This window comes from Glycine max, chromosome 20 (assembly GCF_000004515.6).
Source record: "Glycine max cultivar Williams 82 chromosome 20, Glycine_max_v4.0, whole genome shotgun sequence".
In the NCBI taxonomy this organism is placed as follows: domain Eukaryota; kingdom Viridiplantae; phylum Streptophyta; class Magnoliopsida; order Fabales; family Fabaceae; genus Glycine; species Glycine max.
Window position 1 is genome coordinate 43,356,206 of NC_038256.2, and position 19,306 is coordinate 43,375,511.

General features: G+C 32.7%; 2 protein-coding genes and 1 pseudogene across 2 annotated transcripts; 1 reads left to right on the forward strand and 2 right to left on the reverse strand.

The window, feature by feature from the left end:
• Positions 1–154: 154 nt before the first annotated feature.
• Positions 155–985, forward strand: LOC100306125 (putative ethylene-responsive transcription factor). The gene has a single exon (NM_001251016.3). The coding sequence runs from the start codon at positions 186–188 to the stop codon at positions 783–785; it is 600 nt and encodes a 199-aa protein (NP_001237945.1). The 5' UTR covers positions 155–185; the 3' UTR covers positions 786–985.
• A 5,890-nt stretch (positions 986–6,875) lies between these two features.
• FG1 (flavonol-3-O-glucoside/galactoside (1->6) glucosyltransferase) lies at positions 6,876–8,628 on the reverse strand. The gene has a single exon (NM_001359011.1). The coding sequence runs from the start codon at positions 8,529–8,531 to the stop codon at positions 7,143–7,145; it is 1,389 nt and encodes a 462-aa protein (NP_001345940.1). The 5' UTR covers positions 8,532–8,628; the 3' UTR covers positions 6,876–7,142.
• Positions 8,629–12,642: 4,014 nt separating this feature from the next.
• LOC100804173 (UDP-glycosyltransferase 79A6-like) lies at positions 12,643–18,495 on the reverse strand (annotated as a pseudogene).
• Positions 18,496–19,306: the final 811 nt, after the last annotated feature.

Below are 19,306 nucleotides of genomic sequence, written 5' to 3' on the forward strand. Positions count from 1 at the left end.
ACCTTATTCTTTGAGTCTTATGGCTTACTAGATAAACTCTGGAATCCAACTCGTCTAAACTTTTTCTCAGATAAAAAATATCTGATGTATCACATCCAAAAGTAGGGCCCCTTTTTTAGTATATATATATATATCTTTTCTGCATCACAAATTCAACCTCCTACTCCTTCCAAAAATTCTTAAGGATGGCCACAGCAGAAGAAATTTCAACTTTGAAACTGTTGCGCCAATATCTCTTGGGGGATATTTCAGACCCTTTTCTCACCAATCTCATTCCAGTAAAACTTGAAGACCCCTCATCAGGACTTGATATGGGTTCAAACTTCTCAGAACAAAGCAGCTTCTGCAAGTTTCTGGAGTGCTTTGATTTTGAAGCAGAAGTGGTAGGTCTCACTTCTCATCATAAGGTCCAAAGCTCCATTGCAACAAGTCCACCCCAGAATTTCAATTTTCCAGAAGAACCAATGGTGTCAATGAAAAAGGAAGCAACATGTTATGCAACAAGGCATTACAGAGGAGTGAGGAGAAGGCCATGGGGGAAGTTTGCGGCAGAGATTCGCGACCCCAAAAAGAAAGGGAGCAGGGTGTGGCTTGGCACATTTGACACTGAGATTGATGCTGCTAAGGCTTATGATTGTGCTGCCTTCAGAATGAGGGGTCATAAAGCCGTGTTGAATTTCCCTCTAGAGGCTGGAATGTCTCATCCAGAGCCCAACAGCAGTGGCAGGAAAAGGAGAAGAGAGTACACAACAGCTGCCACAAGTTCAAGGCATGTTATGTCATGAGAAATAATTCAGTGTGGGAGAACCATGTTTTTCTTTTGGCATTTTTTGCCAGTTACACAAGTTAAAGCAAGGTTTTATAGTTACACTACAGTTGAGCATGATGAGATCTGTTATTTAAATCCTTGAGTTATGGTTAAGGGTGAAATTGAATTAAACCCAAGAATGAAACAGCTCATAAAGAAACCTACTTCTACTTTTTTATACAAGGCTCTCAAAGTAGAATGTGTGATAGTCACCACTCACCTTAGTTCATTAGATAATGAGGAAAATTCTTATTGCATCTTAACTTTATCTTTATTCTCAGGATTACTAACCATATCGATAGTGGCTTGTTTTCATCATTTACTGTAATAGTCAGCTTTTTTCACAAGGATAAGGTATTATGGGATGTTCAGTGGAGTATTTAAGTGGCTTGGCTTTCCCTTCTTAATTGGCAGCTAAGTTATAAGGGAGGGTTTCCCAAGTGCTTGGATATGACAATGATTTTTGCTTTCCTAGTTACTTAATTATAATTATAGGATTTATTAGAATTTATCATTTCCTATTTTTTACTCAAATTTTACTTGTAAAGAATGTACAACGACTTGTGAATATAAATGAGGAAAATAATCTTGTCTCCTATCTTGACATGGTATCAGAGTCATCTAGGCTTTCACCAAGAGTGGGTGCTAACTGCTAAGAGTGTGAAAATGGCATAAAGTCATACAGAAAATGACTGATCAAATATGGAAAAAATATAGAAGAGAAATGTGAGTCATAATGATTAGAGATGGTGAAGAAAACTCCATCTCCATTGAGTTCAAACGACTACCCAGGAAGTGTGGTCATCTAAGTTGAGTTACAAGGTGAGGATTATGAAGAATGTTCATACAAATATTGCTCAAACTTTGGGATGGCTGCCTCGGCAAAAGATGCAGACAAAGGCAGGTTCACAAGCCTGAGCAAATTCTAGTTGATGCGTTGAACAATAATAAAAGAAATAGTGCTAAAAGGATGATATTTAAAGAAACAATGTGGATTATTGATACAAGAGCGTCTCATCACAAGAATGAAAATTTGACACTTTAATTTCGTGCAAGAATTGCCAAATGGAGAGCAAGTAGTGACAACTAAGGACGAAATTGTGATCCTTCAAACTTAGCAATGTTTTATATATACGTTCCTATATTGAATTGTAACTTAACCTCAGTGTCTCAATTGGTAGATGATTGCAGATATTGTACAATTCAGTTTCCTAAATTTATGCTATTCAAGAACTTGCCTTGAGGACGATGATTGGAGTGGGCGAACAAAGAAACGAGCTCTACTATTTTAGAGGAGTTCGACATGAGAAAGCTTAAAAACTTGGCAAAGTATCTTTGTTTGATTTTTGGCATTGACACGTATGACATCCTTTATTGAAGAATACTTAGTTAATCTCAAAGGTTAGTAGAAAAAAATAAAATTATTCTCATAGTAACTATTTTTGAATTCCTAAGGTTTTGGGGTGTTTCGGTGCATGGTGATGAAGAAGAGGTTGTGTTTTTTTTGGGTAATGTGAGTTTGAAGACAAAAATGAAGTGAAGAGAGAAAGGGAAAACAATATATACGCAGATCTGACTGCTAAATGTTGGCGGAATGACAAATCCTTAATGTTGTTGACGCTGAACACTGAACAGTCTCTGACTTACATAATTTAGAAGTTTTTTTTTTTTGTATCCAGAAAAATAAATCCAAAATTCTTGTAACATATAAGTGTTCTGGATTACTCAATCCAGAACTATGTTAGAAGAATTCGGGAAGAGCAAATTTATAGGGCCAACTTACTGTTTCCGCTATCTAACATAGAAGAAGGAGGAAGACAGAAAGAGGAAAACAACTATTGTTTCATTGACAGACGGGGGGAGAAAGAAAGGTTAACTTGGGGATATAAAAAATCATGGGGTGCAGGAAGTAAAGGCCTGTTTCATTCTTATCATTGGGCTTGTACAAGCCCAACTTTTCTTTTTGTTTACACTTCTATTGGTTCTTGCTATTTACTCTACCATTTTTTAAGTATATCCCCATATCCCCCTTTTTGTCTTTCAATTACCAATTATATAATTTTTCTTAAAAAAGTACACCCCTTTAAATTTTTAGAAATGTATTTTTGGAATTACATATATCCATTCCAAAAATGTATCTCCGAAACTATAACTCATACTTACAGAGATATACTTTCATAATAATTATATGTTTTTCAATAAAATATCACCGAAGAATTAAAATAGTTGGCGATAAATAAAAAATGATAAGCACTTTATCTTATACCTATCTTTGTTAGTTTTATTTTCAGCATATCATTAGTGTGCTTTAAATCTTATCTAAAATTTTATTTTCATCTTATCTTTATTATTCCTTAGACCCTAATTTTAAACTATTTTCACCATATATTCATTATATAATACATCATTTTCATCATTATTATACAATATTTTGTGTTTTCCTTCATGTGACAATGTGTTTTAAGGTAGTTCATCACTAACTTCACATGACACTAAATCATAGATGTAGACTTGGATTAGAAAATTGATGAACGCACTTAAAGAAAAGAAATCATCGCCAAAAGATTTGCTTTGTAATTAAAGTATATAATATATGAAGTTAGTGAAGAAAGTACATTGAAATGTAGTGTCACATGAAGGAAAACACAAACTATTGTATAATAAGGATGAAAACATAATATTATATAATGAATATATGGTGAAGTTAAAATTAGGGTTTAAAGAATAATAAAGATAAGATAAAAATAAGATTTTAGATAAATTTAAAGAACATTGATGGTATAATGAAAATAAGACTAACAAGTATGAATATAAGATAAGCATTTATTATTTTTTTTATTTCTCGTCAATCATCTTATTTCTTAAGTTATATTTTATTAAAAATATATATCTATTTTGGAAGTATATATCCAGACCTATGAATCATTTCGAAAATACATTTTTGAAATAGATACATGTAATTCTTGAAAAATATTTCTAGAAAACAAAAGGCATGCACTTCTTTAAGCAAAAGGGTATAATGGGTAATTGATTAGGAAATTAAACTGGGGTTATAAATAGTAGGAGCCCTTTTATTTTATGTCTTGATAATTTATCTTATTTAATATCCAAAATCAATTTTTATATTCAATTAAAGTATTTGTTTTGTACTCTTGTGAGGTTAGGGTTCCACAAGCCCAAAAGACCATGTTTTGTTTAATTGCTGAAATAAAATTATAAAAATAAAAGACTTTGTAATATATTTTTAGTACTGTAATGTACTGTTTTTTATTTTTATTTTAATCCTTATTTTTTTTTCTCAAAATAGTCTTGTAAAATTTCTCTTTAGTTTTATTCCTTACTATTTTGTTTTGTCTTTTTAATAAATCCCATTTGTAGGTACTTAATAACTGAGTATAACCATTATAAACAACAAGAAGACCAAAAAAGTAATTAGGAATTTTCATTTTCAGTGAACAAGAACTGCAAGACCATCGAGTTGGTATCTATTAAATTTTTTTATCTCCAACATACGATTCATAATAAAAATGGGAAATATGTGGCTGGGATTAAGATTGATTTTATACTTGAGAGAGGTGCGTGGTGGTGACCATATTAGAGAAGCTAACACCTACCTATGATTGTAAGAATGCCAATTGTTTGGGTTTAAATTAACTTTTTTTTTTCCTAACAAGACCATTGCTGAGTAAGTGATACAGGAGGAAATATAACAGAGGCAAGCAATGACACAGGAAGGCACACAGCAGAGGCAAGCAACCAACATGATGAGGTGCAACAAGCAAATCAGGTCAACAAAGAGCAAAGGGAGCAAAAGCCCAAGAGGAGGGTAGCAAAGCCAGCATACCTTAGAGATTATGTCTGAGATAGTGGGATGGGCACTATAGGAATTCTGTTAGAGTAATTACAACAAGTGGGAGACAATATTAACAACTTTGATTCTGTAATATTCCAAGGGTGCACAAGGGGTAGCAATTCTATTATTTGGATTAGTATAAATAAGTTTGTAATGCAATATACAGAATCATGAATGAAATGAGTATTTTCTTATCTTAGCTTAATTCCCTTCTCTTCCCCGGAGGCCCTGCTCCTCGAAACCAGAATTCCCTTACCCAACTTGTATCAGTAAGTGACCATATTTCTTTTTAAACATTATTTAATATTGCTAAGTAGTCATATTATACAAGGAATATTTTTTTTAACTAAATGGTTAACACAAGTGGTTAATATACTAAAATTAAGGTTGAATCATTCAAGTAATACGTAAGTTCGATTCTTAGTAAAAATAATTTTTAATCAAACTTTATTTATCTTTCGATCAAGCTTCAAATTAATCAAAATCTCTTTTTTCTGATAAACTTGTGGAGTATGAAGAAATAAAAAGTAATAAATATTCAGAAACATATAACAACTATATAAATTGTGCATTAAATGTAGGTGGAAAGTTGTCCCACTTCCAATAGTGAATATGCCCCACTTGGGCAAAAAGCTGGGTGCCTTAAGGTGTGTTTGATTTGTATTTTTATTTTCTGTTTTCATTTTCAAAAGATTAAAATTCTAAAAATATGTTTAGTTTGACTTCTTGTTTTTTGCTTTCAAGAAATAAAAACACTGAAAATGCATTTTCAAAAGGAAATATATTTTTAGATTTGCTTAAAATTACATTTCTTGTCACCGCTTTTTTATTTTATCCAAAATGAGGTTCTTGGTTTCAACTGAAAACACTGAAAACGAGATTTAATTATTTTCAAATTTTGATTCGTTTGGAAAAATATTTTCACTGAAAATGAAAAACAGAAATCCAACTAAACACATTTCCATTACCAATTTTTATTTCCAGTAAAAATGAAAACAGAAAATAACCAATGCAAACATCCCTTATTTTGCCTTTAGTTACCTTCTACGGGATCCTTCTGCCTATTTCCACCAGCTAGCATAGGAGGATGACAATTAATGAGACTCCCATGCAAACGTTAATGCTAAGAAAGTAGTTAGTCTTATACCCTAATTTAGAGTGTATGGAAATGGAAAACAGAGAAAAAGAAAAGAAACAAAGTCCTAAATATAGATGAATTGATGTAATAAGAAAAGAGAGATAAGAAGAAAAAAATCCAAGAGAAAATAAGTGTATGTGATCTATTTTATTTTTCTATCTCTTTTTCATTTTTTTACTTATCTCTCTCTTCCATTGATATTATATTGCTTGAATTTCAAAATTTGAAAGTTAAAGGAACCTTCATCTTTACGCACTCTCTTTCCTAATTCTTTCAGTGAAGAACTGTAAAATTCACAGGAAAGTTTCCATTCCACCAGTCATAACCAGTACTGATCTTCTCAGATTCAACCACACTGCAAAAGTATGCTGGTATCGGATCAAATGAGAGCTCTGATTATCGATTTGTTGTGAAAAACTCTCAAAAACACATTGTAATAATAAGAAAAAGAATAAATTATAATAAGACCTAACTATGGCAACGTTGATACAATGTTTATTTATATTGAACTCTCACAACTAAACTGAATTACTGCTTTAACAACCACCTCTTGAATTATATCACAACATGATCATCACTCAGAATGTCTCTCTAGTGACTACCAAAGGAGCACTGTAATTGGCTGATGAACCATCTAATCATTTTTAGTATATTGTATTTACTAAGGACTTTTTTTTATAAAAAAATTCTGATCGAGAAAGGAAAAGTGCATTTCTGTTTGTACTTCAACGTTGTTTTAGTTTTTCCACGTGCTTACTCTTAAAACTAAAGCAGGATCTTACAAAAATAATATATTGTGACATTTTTATGTCCCCATTATTGTTCATCCTATATTCCAAACCATTAATTTGTATATTTCAAACAATAGAATGGTTCTACAATTTTTATTTTTATTTATTTGCATTTCAAATTTTCAAAACAAACCTTTTGCAAAAACTACAAGCCAGCCTTCCCCTTGATTTCAATTAAGCAAGGATGCATTCAATTCCTTTTGACCTCAACCATTAGGAACTCGATATTCTCAATTTACATAAAGCAATATGTAAACTTCTAAGGTGAATTATCCACCCTGCATGTTTGTTTAGAGAATTCATGCACTAACTGGTCTTATTATAACTACAGTAGAATCTGGAGAAAGGAGACACATTGGAAGAGACTAGACTAAGAAAATGGATTAGTCTTAGTAGACTTTATTTTACATTAATATTGGAAGAGAATAGACCAAGAAAATGAGCACTGACCAAACTAGTCACACACATTCACACACAAAACAACTAATACACGATCGAACAGTTCAAATTTTAAATGATAGCTTATAGTCCAAGAAATCCGAATCCTGAACACTAAGCCATAGACTTCAACTGGGCAACCAGATCAGTGATGAATTTGTTCTGAATTCCTTTATTCAATAAAAACTCCTTCCATTTCATGTGGTTTTCTTTTATTTGCTTCCCTGGCTCTTTATCATCCTCCACCATGATAGTTTTTACTGCCTTCAGTATATCCTCTTTCTTAAAGTCCCCATCTTCACTCCTATTCACCTCTATCCCTGCCTCCAAAGCCTTGGCTATGAGCTTAGCATTGAAAAACTGGTCAGCCTTGAAAGGCAACAGCACCAGTTCACAATCACTGGCCAGAGCTTCAATCACAGAATTGAAGCCACCATGGCCTAAATGGCATCCCACGCTAGAGTGTTTCAGTACAAGCTGCTGCTGAAACCAACCAGTGTGCACCACTCCCCTATTCTTCACTCTTTCCAAAAACCCTTTTGGTAATGCTCTCTCTAACTCAGCTTTGGCAGAGAGATTGGATGGGAAATTCAGAACCAAAATGAAAGGTAAGCCACTGAGTTCTAAGCCACTGGCCACTTCTTTGATTTGATCATCATTCAGAAATTGCTCACTGCCAAAGGAGCATAGTATGACAGATTTGGCAGGGAAACTGTCTAACCATTTGGACCACTTTTCCTCTAGCACATCCATTGATGGCTCTGGGACAAGGAAACCAGTTAACAAAACCAGTTTCCCAAATTGCTTTTCAATGTAGTCTAAGTAGGATTCTTCTATTTCCTTGCACGATCTAAACACTATTAATGAGCAGTCACTAAAGCCTTGCAAAACTCGCTCATAACCAGTAAAGTTTTTTTCACCAAATCTTTTGAAGAGGAACATCAAGTCCATGGCCTCAAAGGCCTTGAGGGAAATGTTGGAGTTTTGAGGATACCCTGGTGGAGGCTTTTTAAGATCCTCAAAAGTGATGTTTCTTCCTTCAATATCAGCAAGCCTTGAAGGCACAGTAATGTAAGAATCAGATATGGCAGAGAAGGACGCAAAGCGAACAGATTTGATGCCAAGTTCAGAAGCTAGTTTTGGGAGCCAGTTTTGTGCAAAGTCAAAGAAAACATAATGGGGTTTGAGTTCCAACAAAAGGGACTTTACATGAGGTTGAGTAAGGTCAAGTGCATGTATGAGATTTGCAGCCAAGTTTGGTGGCAATTCAGCAGTGCTGGTTATGCCATTTGGGAAGTATAGTGGGATAACATTGATGGCTGGATTGAGATTAAGAGTTGATTTGATTCTGGGAATGTTGGATGCAGCTGACAAGAAAGTGATACGAACTCCATGAGAGAACAACTTGTTGGAGAGTTGAACAAATGCGTTAATGTGACCAAATGCAAGGAATGGGAACATAACCACATGAAGCTCATCATTGTTCACAACTTCACAAGACATCTTTTTTGTTTATGTTTCTGCAAGTTCCTTATGGATGTTGGCTTGCTCAAACGGTGCATGATCAATGGTGGTTATAGAGTGGACTATTACCAGTTTTGGTATATTAGATAATGCTTCGTGTCTGGATTGATTACCAGATTTGGTGCATTGATTAATGCCTCCACCTTGATGGGGATCCAGTTATCAACCTCCGGGTAGTTGAAACGTGTGGTTCATAATATTGCCAAAGTTAATTTTAATATTCTTGGCAAAAAATTATGAATGTTGTCATGACGCACTCTTGGTCATGACCAGTGCACAGACTATGTCTTCTTTAGTCTGGCCAGCCTATCCTATACAACTTAACCTGTAAAGAACACAATATATATATATATATATATATATATATATATATATATACAATTTCATGTACTTGTATCTCATCTCATCCATTTAATAACAAAGTGAATTATAACCACTAATCATCAAGTGTCTCAAAACATCACAAGTGCATCATCATCATATCTATAAAGGAGAGTCATTTACATTCCCAAAATAAAGGAGTCCCCTCTAAATCTAGTACTACCCTGGTCCCTATAGCTACATTATACTAGAGTTACAACCAAAATATCCATCAGACACAATGGGGACCTACCAAAAAGATAATCAAGTTCCTGGGTGTGTCAGCGAATCCCAGGAAATCGGTTACTCCACTACTGGGTATCTGAGAAAAGAAGTAAAATAAGGGGTAAGTCACAAGGACTTAGTGAGAGCATAATATACTAAGCAGACATGAAAGAGAGCACCATTTAACATGAATCTTTCCATTTCCCAAAAGATATTAAAATAACATTCTTGAAAGCAATGAACGAAAATAGACTTGCTTTTAGAAATCACTGTATGCAAAGTATATACATTTCAGAACTTCTCATAATCTGGTATTCAACACAATTACTTTAAATAATTAAGCATTTATTCTACTATGTGCACATAGACCACATTATCTCTTCATTGTGGTGAACGGTAATTATATAACTACGACATTTAGTTCGTAGGCTGCATTATCTCTTCGTTGCAGCAAACGGAACATATATTTATACTATGAGAATTCAACTCATAGGCTACATTATCTCTTCATTGTAACAAACGGCATATATCATTATACTATGAGAAATTATCCCATAGGCTACATTATCTCTTCGTTGTAGCAAACGGCATATATCATTATACTATGAGAAATTATCTCATAGGCTACATTATCTCTTCATTGTAGCAAACGGCTCATATCATTTTACTATGAGAAATCATCCCATAGGCTACATTATCTCTTCGTTGTAGCAAACGACACATATCATTTTACTATGAGAAATCATTCCATAGGCTACATTATCTCTTCGTTGTAGCAAATGGCACATATCATTTTACTATGAGAAATCATCCCATAGGCTATATTATCTCTTCGTTGTAGCAAACGACTCATATCCTTCATGAACTCAGCATAAATAAAATTAAACAAACAGTTCAACATTTATCCTTATATATTATCAAGATCTCAAAATGTATATCAAATCTCACCAAAAATATATATATTCGAAAGTATACTTGCTTCTTTATAATTGATCTTTAATAAAATCGCTAAGTATATTAGCTACTCACCTAAATAACACAATCACTGACTTCTATCGCTGTTAGGAAGGTCAACCACAGTATTTTCTACAGAACCTAAGCATTTAAATAATAGAACAAGGGATTAGACAAAATCCCCAATTTTAGCAAACCTATGATTTTGAGAAAATCACAATAATCTCTAATACTTAGTTTTTTTTAACTCTTTTTCTCACAGCCCATGACTAACCAGTGCTATAACATACTCATCTAGCATAACGGGTCATAAACATTTACCTTAAAGAGATCAAATAGAAAGACCAAAGAAACGCGTAGTGTTGTCCCTTTTTTTCCGTCACCTTCTCGTGCTTGGAAGAACCCAAAGATGTAATAAGCTTGCAAATTTCGGAACTATGTAAGGAGATGAGTGAAGGATCAAAAGATTAAATTTTTGGGAAAAAAGGGTTAGGGTTGAGAGGTGTGGCTGCTGCAAGAAGAAAAAGAAAGGAAGTTTACGAAAATGGGGAAGCTCTCGGGAGTTAAAAAAAAACTACAGGGGAGTGGCTTTCTTATATTAATATTATATTATTATTTTCTTTTCTCTTTCCTTTTTATTTAAACGGTGCATTTCAAATGTAGGCCAACTACAACAACCAACAAGTTGTTAAGCAAGATCTCGGATTCAAATCTTATGGATGGAAAAAAAGTTATTGGAAGAGATTTCCCACTAAAGGTGACCAATTAGGTTTTTTGATAGATATTAGTTATCAATAAAAGTGGTGGATACTCTTCATCAATGTGATAGTGATCCAAAAAATCTTAGTACGACAGAAGATGCCTTTGTGGCAGTTATTTTACCCTTTAGTGACAATAAAGATAGCCACTGAAACGTTTACTGCAATTAAATTATGACCGGTATATCTAAAGTCAGTAAAAATAGTACCAACAACTATGAAGAGTGCTGGTTAAAACCCTTTTTGTGAAGCATAGTTAACAACTAAAAACACTGTCAAATTTTCAAAAAAATACTTTTTTCTTATTATATAAACTACACTCTGAATTATTTTTTTTTTAAAGTCACTACACTCTGAATTAAGGAGGGGAAAAACTAAGCTCCTGATCTATAAAATCTGATCATATCCACATCTGCAAAAAGAAATAAAAAAAAGTACATAAGGTAAACTAAAGAATTTTTACTTCTCAACAAAATATGTGTGGTACAATCTTCATGAGTATGCAGGTTTGTCATGACCAAATTACATTTTGAAGTCTGAAATACTCTAAATAGTGGATTGTACAACACTGGTGTTTTTCTGAAACACTGGTGTCTGAGACACCAACTAAAGTGCTGGGTATACAGGCATTGGAGGGGATATAATTAAGCAATTTTTCATAATAACAAGGAGTGAAACTTGACCATAGACATAGGATGCTAGGTATATAAATTTTATTTTGAGAAGTTATAATTAGCATAACTTGGCCACCCTGATCTGACATTCTCTTTTATTCTCATAGTTTGGATCCATGAAGATTTGGGGTGCTCTCTCATTTTTTCAAGTTCCGTAACTCTGCTTCTAGAGAATGAAATGCAAATGTTGTTGCTGCAATTGAAGTTACATACTCTTCATCTCTTATATACTCATCATGAAAAGTTGTCCTTGGCAGCCAGTTCCAAGCCTTGTCATTTCTACTACCACTGGATCCATGATGTTTTGGTGAATGTCAATCAGAAAATAACACTCTACAATCGAGACAAAGCAATTTTGGATCTTAATTGTCGGAAAAACAGAACAGAACATAAAAAGAGGTATTGGACTCAATCAGAAAATGCTGTAAAATAGAACGAGCAAAGTATAAACGTATAAAGAAGAGAGGAGTAAAATCAGTATGATGTATTTCAAATTTTCATATTTAGATTTTGCAAACTTCTAAACTGTTACAACAAGTGTTTAAATATAAAACTAACAAGTAGGCATCATTAGCCCACACCTCCGACTAGCTTTTTCTGAACACAAGCAACTTTTAACCAAGCTTACAAGCAAAATAGAAAATTGCAGAGGCATTAAATATTTTAATATGACAGCTGAAAAATCTCAACTTCCAACATTAATTAGAAATATAATTGGCAAGAAACAAAAATGATGCTCTGTAAGTGAAAAAGTTCACAACCAAGTTGCTGTAAGAAACAGTTCTGAATGAAACTAGAACATACAGAAATCTAAAGTAAGATGAATAACAAATGGCATGACAACTTCAGTTAGGAAACCTAGTACCTTCTTTGATGGAGTCTATTTTCCATTCCTTGAAATTGCGATCTATGTAGACATTTTTGTCTGAATTTCTAATTTCAAACCGTTTGATTGTGTAAGGATGAACTGAGAGCAGGTCTTATAAGCGACTTCCAGAGTCTGGATCAAATATGATCTACCTCTTCTCACTTTTGACAAAGAATTTTATATAGCCTATTTTTTTTTTTAAAAAAGTTACTTGTATGATAAAATTTTACAGTAAAAATTAACTTTTATATATAACCTAAATAAAACAAATTGTTTTAAAATTACTTTTCATCTTACATCTTAAAATATATGAAAAAATTGCATAATCAATTTTATCTATAATTAATTATTAAAATAATTTTTAAAAATAATAGAATTCCAACAGGTGCGTTAATTGTTGCTCCATCAATGGTGCAAGTAAACCTTTATCAGCATCGGGGAATCAGGATAGCACCACATTTGGTCCATAAAATTTTTGCTAAATTTGATAAGAATTATTAGGTACATATCGTTGACATGTAAGCAAGAAAATTTTACAATTTCATATTATCATTATTGAAATCCAATGGAGTGCTGCCCTCTTTTGCACTCCAAAACTTAAATGAAAAAAAAAATTCCAATGGAAATGCAGTACATGACAACCTATCATGTAAATTCAAGTGTCTACCCTGAATTCACCCTATTTACATGCTTTAGTGGTGACTACTATAGATAAACTTCTATTTCATATTTAGTTATTTAAAGACATGGTCCACCCGGACCACCCCTTAAAAGACTGTCTTACATTCCAAGTTATGCAGAAAACTAAACAGTACGGTAGAAACAGAATTATATGCTTCATGTTTTACTATTTTGTAACATATTACACCCGAGTTGCACCACACCAGAGTCTGCAATTTGTGAATCATAAAAAAATTATATCTTGTTACAATTATTTTAATTGTGCACGTTGTTTTAAAAAATAAAGTTTCCATTGCTCTATTCTCTTCGATGACACCAGAGAAGCATATTGATCTGCACCACTCCATTGCAAGACCAAGACCAAGAAGTTGTCTTGCAACAACAAAACCAATCGTTTATCAATGAAGTTTTCTGTTATACCATTAGTGAGTTGGCTAGCTTGTACACGTGTCGAGAGCATATTGGCTAGGACCATAATTTTTTTTTGAATGGCCGGCTAGGACCATAATTGACTTGGTGGTGTTAGAGTAGGTAATAACTTCTTGTATTCAAAGCCATATTTATTTGTAGTATAGAATGATTCTACATTTGTTCGTCACCTATATTACAAACCATGTCTATTTCATGTTCTACTTCTTTTTCTTTTTCATTTCAATATTTCAAAACAAACCTTGTGCGCAAATTATAAGACAACTTCTTGGTCTTGACTAAAATCAGTAGGAACGCCATAACTTCAAATTACAAACAAGAAATTTGTAGCTTTTTTAAGGTGAATCTCCTACCTGCATTAATTGGTCTTGAGAAAGGAGACACAGAATAAAACCTAGAACGGGAAAGCAAAATCACAAGAACAACGAGGTACTGATCAGACATATCAGAATTTCACCAAAAAAAAAAAAAAGATCACGCATATCAGAATTGATATATGAAAATATGACCATTTTAAACTATAGTTTATAGTTTTGATAGACTTTATTCTCCAATGGAAGAGACTAGACTAAGCCATAGACTTCAACTGGGCAACCATATCTGTGATGAATTTGTTCTGAATTTCCTGATTTGATAAAAACATGCTCCATTGCATGTGGCTTTCTCTTGTTTGCTTCCCTTGCTCTTTGTTATCCTCCATCATGATAGTTTTTATTGCATCTATTATATCCTCTTTGTGAAAGAACCCACCTTCATCACCCCTATTCACCTCTACGCCCGCCTTTAAATCATTGGCTATGAGCTTAGAATTGAAAAACTGGTCACCCTTGAAAGGCAACAGCACCAGTTGACACTCATTAATCAAAGCTTCTATCACAGAACTAAAGCCACCATGGCATACATAGCACCCCAAACTTGAGTGCTTCAGTGCAAGCTGCTGCTGAAACCAACCAGTGTGCACCACTCCCCTATTCTTCACTCTTTCCAAAAACCCTTTTGTTAATGCTCTTTCCAACTCAGCTTTGGCAGAGAGATTGGATGGGAAATTCAAAACCAAAATGAAAGGTAAGCCAATGAGTTCTAACCCAGTGGCTAGTTCTTTGATTTGATCCTCATTCAGAAATGTCTCACTATCACGTTTTGAACACTCACTAAGGCTTCGCAAAACTCGCTCATAACGGGTAAGGGTTTTTTCACCAAATCTTGTAAAGAGGAACATGAGGCAAATTTCCCCAGATGGGGTGCTTTTACAAAATATTTTCCCAAATGGGGTCCTTTTGAAAAATATTACATGGGGGTTGTTTTCTACGTACTTTGCATGGGTTCTATAGCAAACCGTTATTGTCAATGGCGAGTTTGCTGTGCGAAGCCACGTGGCATGAAAAACGCCACTCGTAGTGGCGAGTTGCCTGCAGGTGGAAGTTGCCACCATGACTAGCGAGTTAGGGCAGGCTTTTGCAGGCTTTTGGAGGGGGTGCAGGCCTAAAGGGGAGTTGCAACTGTCACTGGCGATTTGAGTGCAAGTTGCAACTCCCATTGGCGATTTAGGGCAGAGAAGGGCTATAAATACATACTCAAATATCAGTTTTTCTCACGCTGTTGTTGGTTGTTTACTCAAACTTCAGTGTACTCAAATTTCAGTTTCTCACGCTGTTGCCTCTTTGCTCAAACTTCAGTTTTTAAAAATTGTGAGTGTCAAGGAATTCCGCAAGGTTTTCTATTTACTTCTTAAGTCTATATTTTAATCAAGTTTGTAGTTTTGAAATTAATAATTTATGTTATAATTTGTTTTTAAGTATGTTGTTGTTTGCTAAGATTTGTCCGCATAAAGTTATGAAATTTGCTATATTTTCTGTAGTAATTTTTTTTTTTCATAACTGTGAGTCTTTAGGGATTTATCTGCATAAGGTTTGATATTTGAGAGTTAAATATTTGAATCCATGCCTCTTCAGATGGCCTTATTTGATTTTGGGCTCAACTTCACACCGTCACTATCCATGTTTGCATTATTTTCAAATTGTCATAATAAATTTGTTTATTGTGTTATTGACAAGGAGGAAAGAAAAACAATAGTACTTACCATACAACAAATTTTTTAGTATCATTAATATAGGTTAGGTCTAACTAGAAAAAAAAAAACGTGCATTTTGAAGTTATGTTAAATTTAAACATACTACTTTATTTATAGGTTATTAAAGGTTTTTTAATAAATTAAATATCAAAACATTATTAGTGTAAATTATTTATATTATTACTAAAAAAATAATACATTTATTTTTTGGAAGTAAAAATAATTTGTTCCTTTTTGGAAATTAATAATTTGTGTTATAATTTTATGTCAGTAATTTTTTTATAGCAGTTTGAATGTATATTTTTTATTAATTTTATAATTAAATTAGTTTTATATTTTATTTTGTAGTTTCCAGTAAAATAATTTGTATGATAATTTTTTTAAGTAATTATTAATTAAAACTAAATTTCAACTTTCAAGTAATTTTTTTTAAGTAATTTTTTTTTATTTCTTAGTTTCCAGTAAAATAATTTGTATTATAATTTTTTAAGTAATTTTTTTATTTCTTAGTTTCCAGTAAAATAATTTGTATTATAATTTTTTATGTCTTAGTTTCCAGTAAAATAATTTGTATTATAATTTTTGTAAGTAATTTTTAATTAAAACTAGATTTCAGCTTTTAAGTAATTTTTTTTAAGTAATTTATTTTATTTAGTAGTTTCTAGTAAAATAATTTTTATTATAATTTTTTTAAGTAATTTTTAATTAAAACTAGTTTTCAGTAAAATGATTTGTGTCATCAAATTTTTAATTGAATTTCTTCAGTGTTTATTCTTATTCATGTCTACTATTTATTAAATTTAATTATTTTCCAGTAAAAAAATATTTTAATTTCTGATATTGATAATTTTTTGTTATAAATTTAAATAAATTACCAATTTATTTTCTAATAAATAAAATTTAAATTATATTACATATATTACACAAATAAATTTAAAAAAATCCAAAAAATACAATGGAAATAAAAATTTAAACAATATACTAAAAAAATTAAAAAAAAATTAGAAAATAAACTAAATAATATCAACATTCTAACTAAACCTAACATATTTTATATATATAACATAAATAATATCATACAAATCTAAAAAATCTAAACCAAATAATAATAACATATCAATTAAAAAAACTTAAACAAATTCATATTAACAAATTAACTACAACTAATGTATAACACAAATAATTTTATTATTTTAGGATACTACTTAAAATTTAAAATTATCACCTAAACTAAACAAACGTATTATATATATACTAACCAAAATCTACACATATATAAAATAAATAATATCTTACTAATTTATAAAATCTAAACAAAATAATATTATCAAAAACTAACCTAAAGAAAAATTAATACTAACTTAAAGATATGTATATTAACCTAACTAATATTCTTAAAATAATATTTATAAATTAACTAAAACTAACCTAACATATATATAACTTACATCTTACAAAAATCTAACCTAAATAATATTAATATCTCAACTAAAATTAATTTAACATATATGCATATGACATAAAAGTATATACCAAACAACATAAAAATAAATTAACTTACCTCAAATATGTACTAAGACAAGCAACCAAAAAGTGTAGGCCAAAGAAGAACAAAAACTTCACCTACAATATATAAAAAATTTATCAATTAATATTAATATATCACACCAAAAAAAAAAAAATTCAGTTAATAGCATACTTACCAATAACCCAAACCCATAGCAACAAAATAAGGGAGCACTGGAAGCAAATAGCAATGGCAGAAGAAGCAATGCAGTGAAGAGTGAATGCAAAAACGAAGCAGACCAAAGGAGCACCTGCATTGCTTTATAGGCCAAAAACTTTTTTTGAAAAAGCCCAAATCACCCGTCATGGTGGCGATTTCTCTGCACCTGCAAAACTGCTCCTGCACCACTGCACCATAGCTGCACCACTAGCCTACGCCTGAAGCTCCCCCTGCAAAGCCAACCCACTAGTCAAACTAGCGATTTCCGAGACAAAGCACAGACTCGCCAAAAGGACTGGCGACTTGCAGGTGCCACGAATTCGCCATCACCACTGGCGTTTTCCATGCCACGTGGCTTTGTCCAGCAAACTCGCCATTGACAATGGCGGTTTGCTATAGAACCCATGCAAAGTACGTGGAAAACAGTCCCCCCATGTAATATTTATCAAAAGGACCCCATTTGGGGAAATATTTTGTAAAAGCACCTCATCTGGGGAAATTTGCCGGAACATGAAGTCCATGGCCTCAAAGGCCTTGAGGGAAATTATATTGAAGTTTTTTAGGATAACCAGGTGGAGGCTTTTTAAGATCCTCAAAGTTGATGTTTCTTCCTTCAACATCATCAAATCTTGAAGGCACAGTAATGGAAGCATCAGAAATGGCAGAGTAGACTGAGAAGTGAACAGATTTGATGCCAACTTCAGAAGCTAATTTTGGGATCCAGTTTTGTGCAAAGTCAAAGAAAACATAATGGGGTTTGAGTTCCAAAAGAAGGGACTTCACCTGATCTTGAGTGAGGTCAAGGGCATGTATGAGATTTCCAGCCAAGTGAGGTGGCAATTCAGCAGTGTTGGCTATGCCATTAGGGAACTGTAATGGGATAACAGTGATGGCTGGATTGAGATTAAGAGTTGATCTGATTTTGGGAATGTTGGATGCAGCTGACAAGAAAGTGACACGAACTCCATGAGAGAACAACTTATTGGAGAGCTGAACAAATGGGCTGATGTGGCCAAATGCAAGGAATGGGAACATGACCACATGAAGCTCACAATTGTTCACAACTTCACTAGGCATCTTCTCTGTTTATTTTCCACCAAGTTATTTCTTGATGCTGACTTGCTCAGACTTTGCTCAATACTGGTTATAATATATAGTGGCCTAGTGGACCATACACCAGATTTGGTACACTAAATAATGCTCGGTCTCTCTCAGTTGGGCAACGTTACTACTTACTAATTTCCGAGGTAGTTGGAACGTGTGGTTCATAATCTTGCAAAAGTTATTTCATAATAAGTTAATAACAGGTTGAACCATGTTGTTCAAACGTGCAATATTTTATTTTATTTTATATTTTAATTATTGTTAAATTAAAATATATTATTGTTTGACTTGAAACCAGGTTAATCCAAACCAAGTTATGAGCTTAACTAATATTTCAATTTTAAACAAATTGTAAAAAAGAGGAATAAGAAAAAGAATTTAATGATAAAGGGAGTACAAAGATTGAAAAGTGGATATATGTAGCTTCAGCGGATCTTGGTAGCTTTTGTTGTAAATTTTCAAGACCTCCATGGATGAGACCTTCGAGTGCAGCCATGGGAGGAGAAGCCATTGTTGGACTCACTTTTTTTTTTTATAAATAAAAAACTATTAATTGTCAGACTTCATTGGAGTTGGGCATGGAAGTTTTAGTTCTTTGGTTGCTAATACATAGGATTCATTGCGTTCGTTCTTTGATTTCTTTGGTTACTAATTGTTTCTAATTTTTTGAGGTAATTAGAGGGGAGATGAGTAGAGGTGAGCGGGAGATAGAGAGAAAGCAACGTTGATGAGGCAGCCAGAACGTGCAGACATCACAGTAGAGAGAATAAAAGGTGAATAAAATTAAATGAAGTAATTAAAATAAAATAAGTTTACATAAATATTCTTTAACTTACATCCGTCTAAACACAAGAAGAATGATTATTTTATCTAAATAAAAAAAGTGGAGGTTGCTAATATACAT

Excerpts from the sequence above, each read along its gene's own strand:
- FG1 (NM_001359011.1), bottom strand. The coding sequence starts at position 8,531 with ATGTCTTGTGAAGTTGTGAACAATGATGAGCTTCATGTGGTTATGTTC.
- LOC100306125 (NM_001251016.3), top strand. The coding sequence starts at position 186 with ATGGCCACAGCAGAAGAAATTTCAACTTTGAAACTGTTGCGCCAATAT.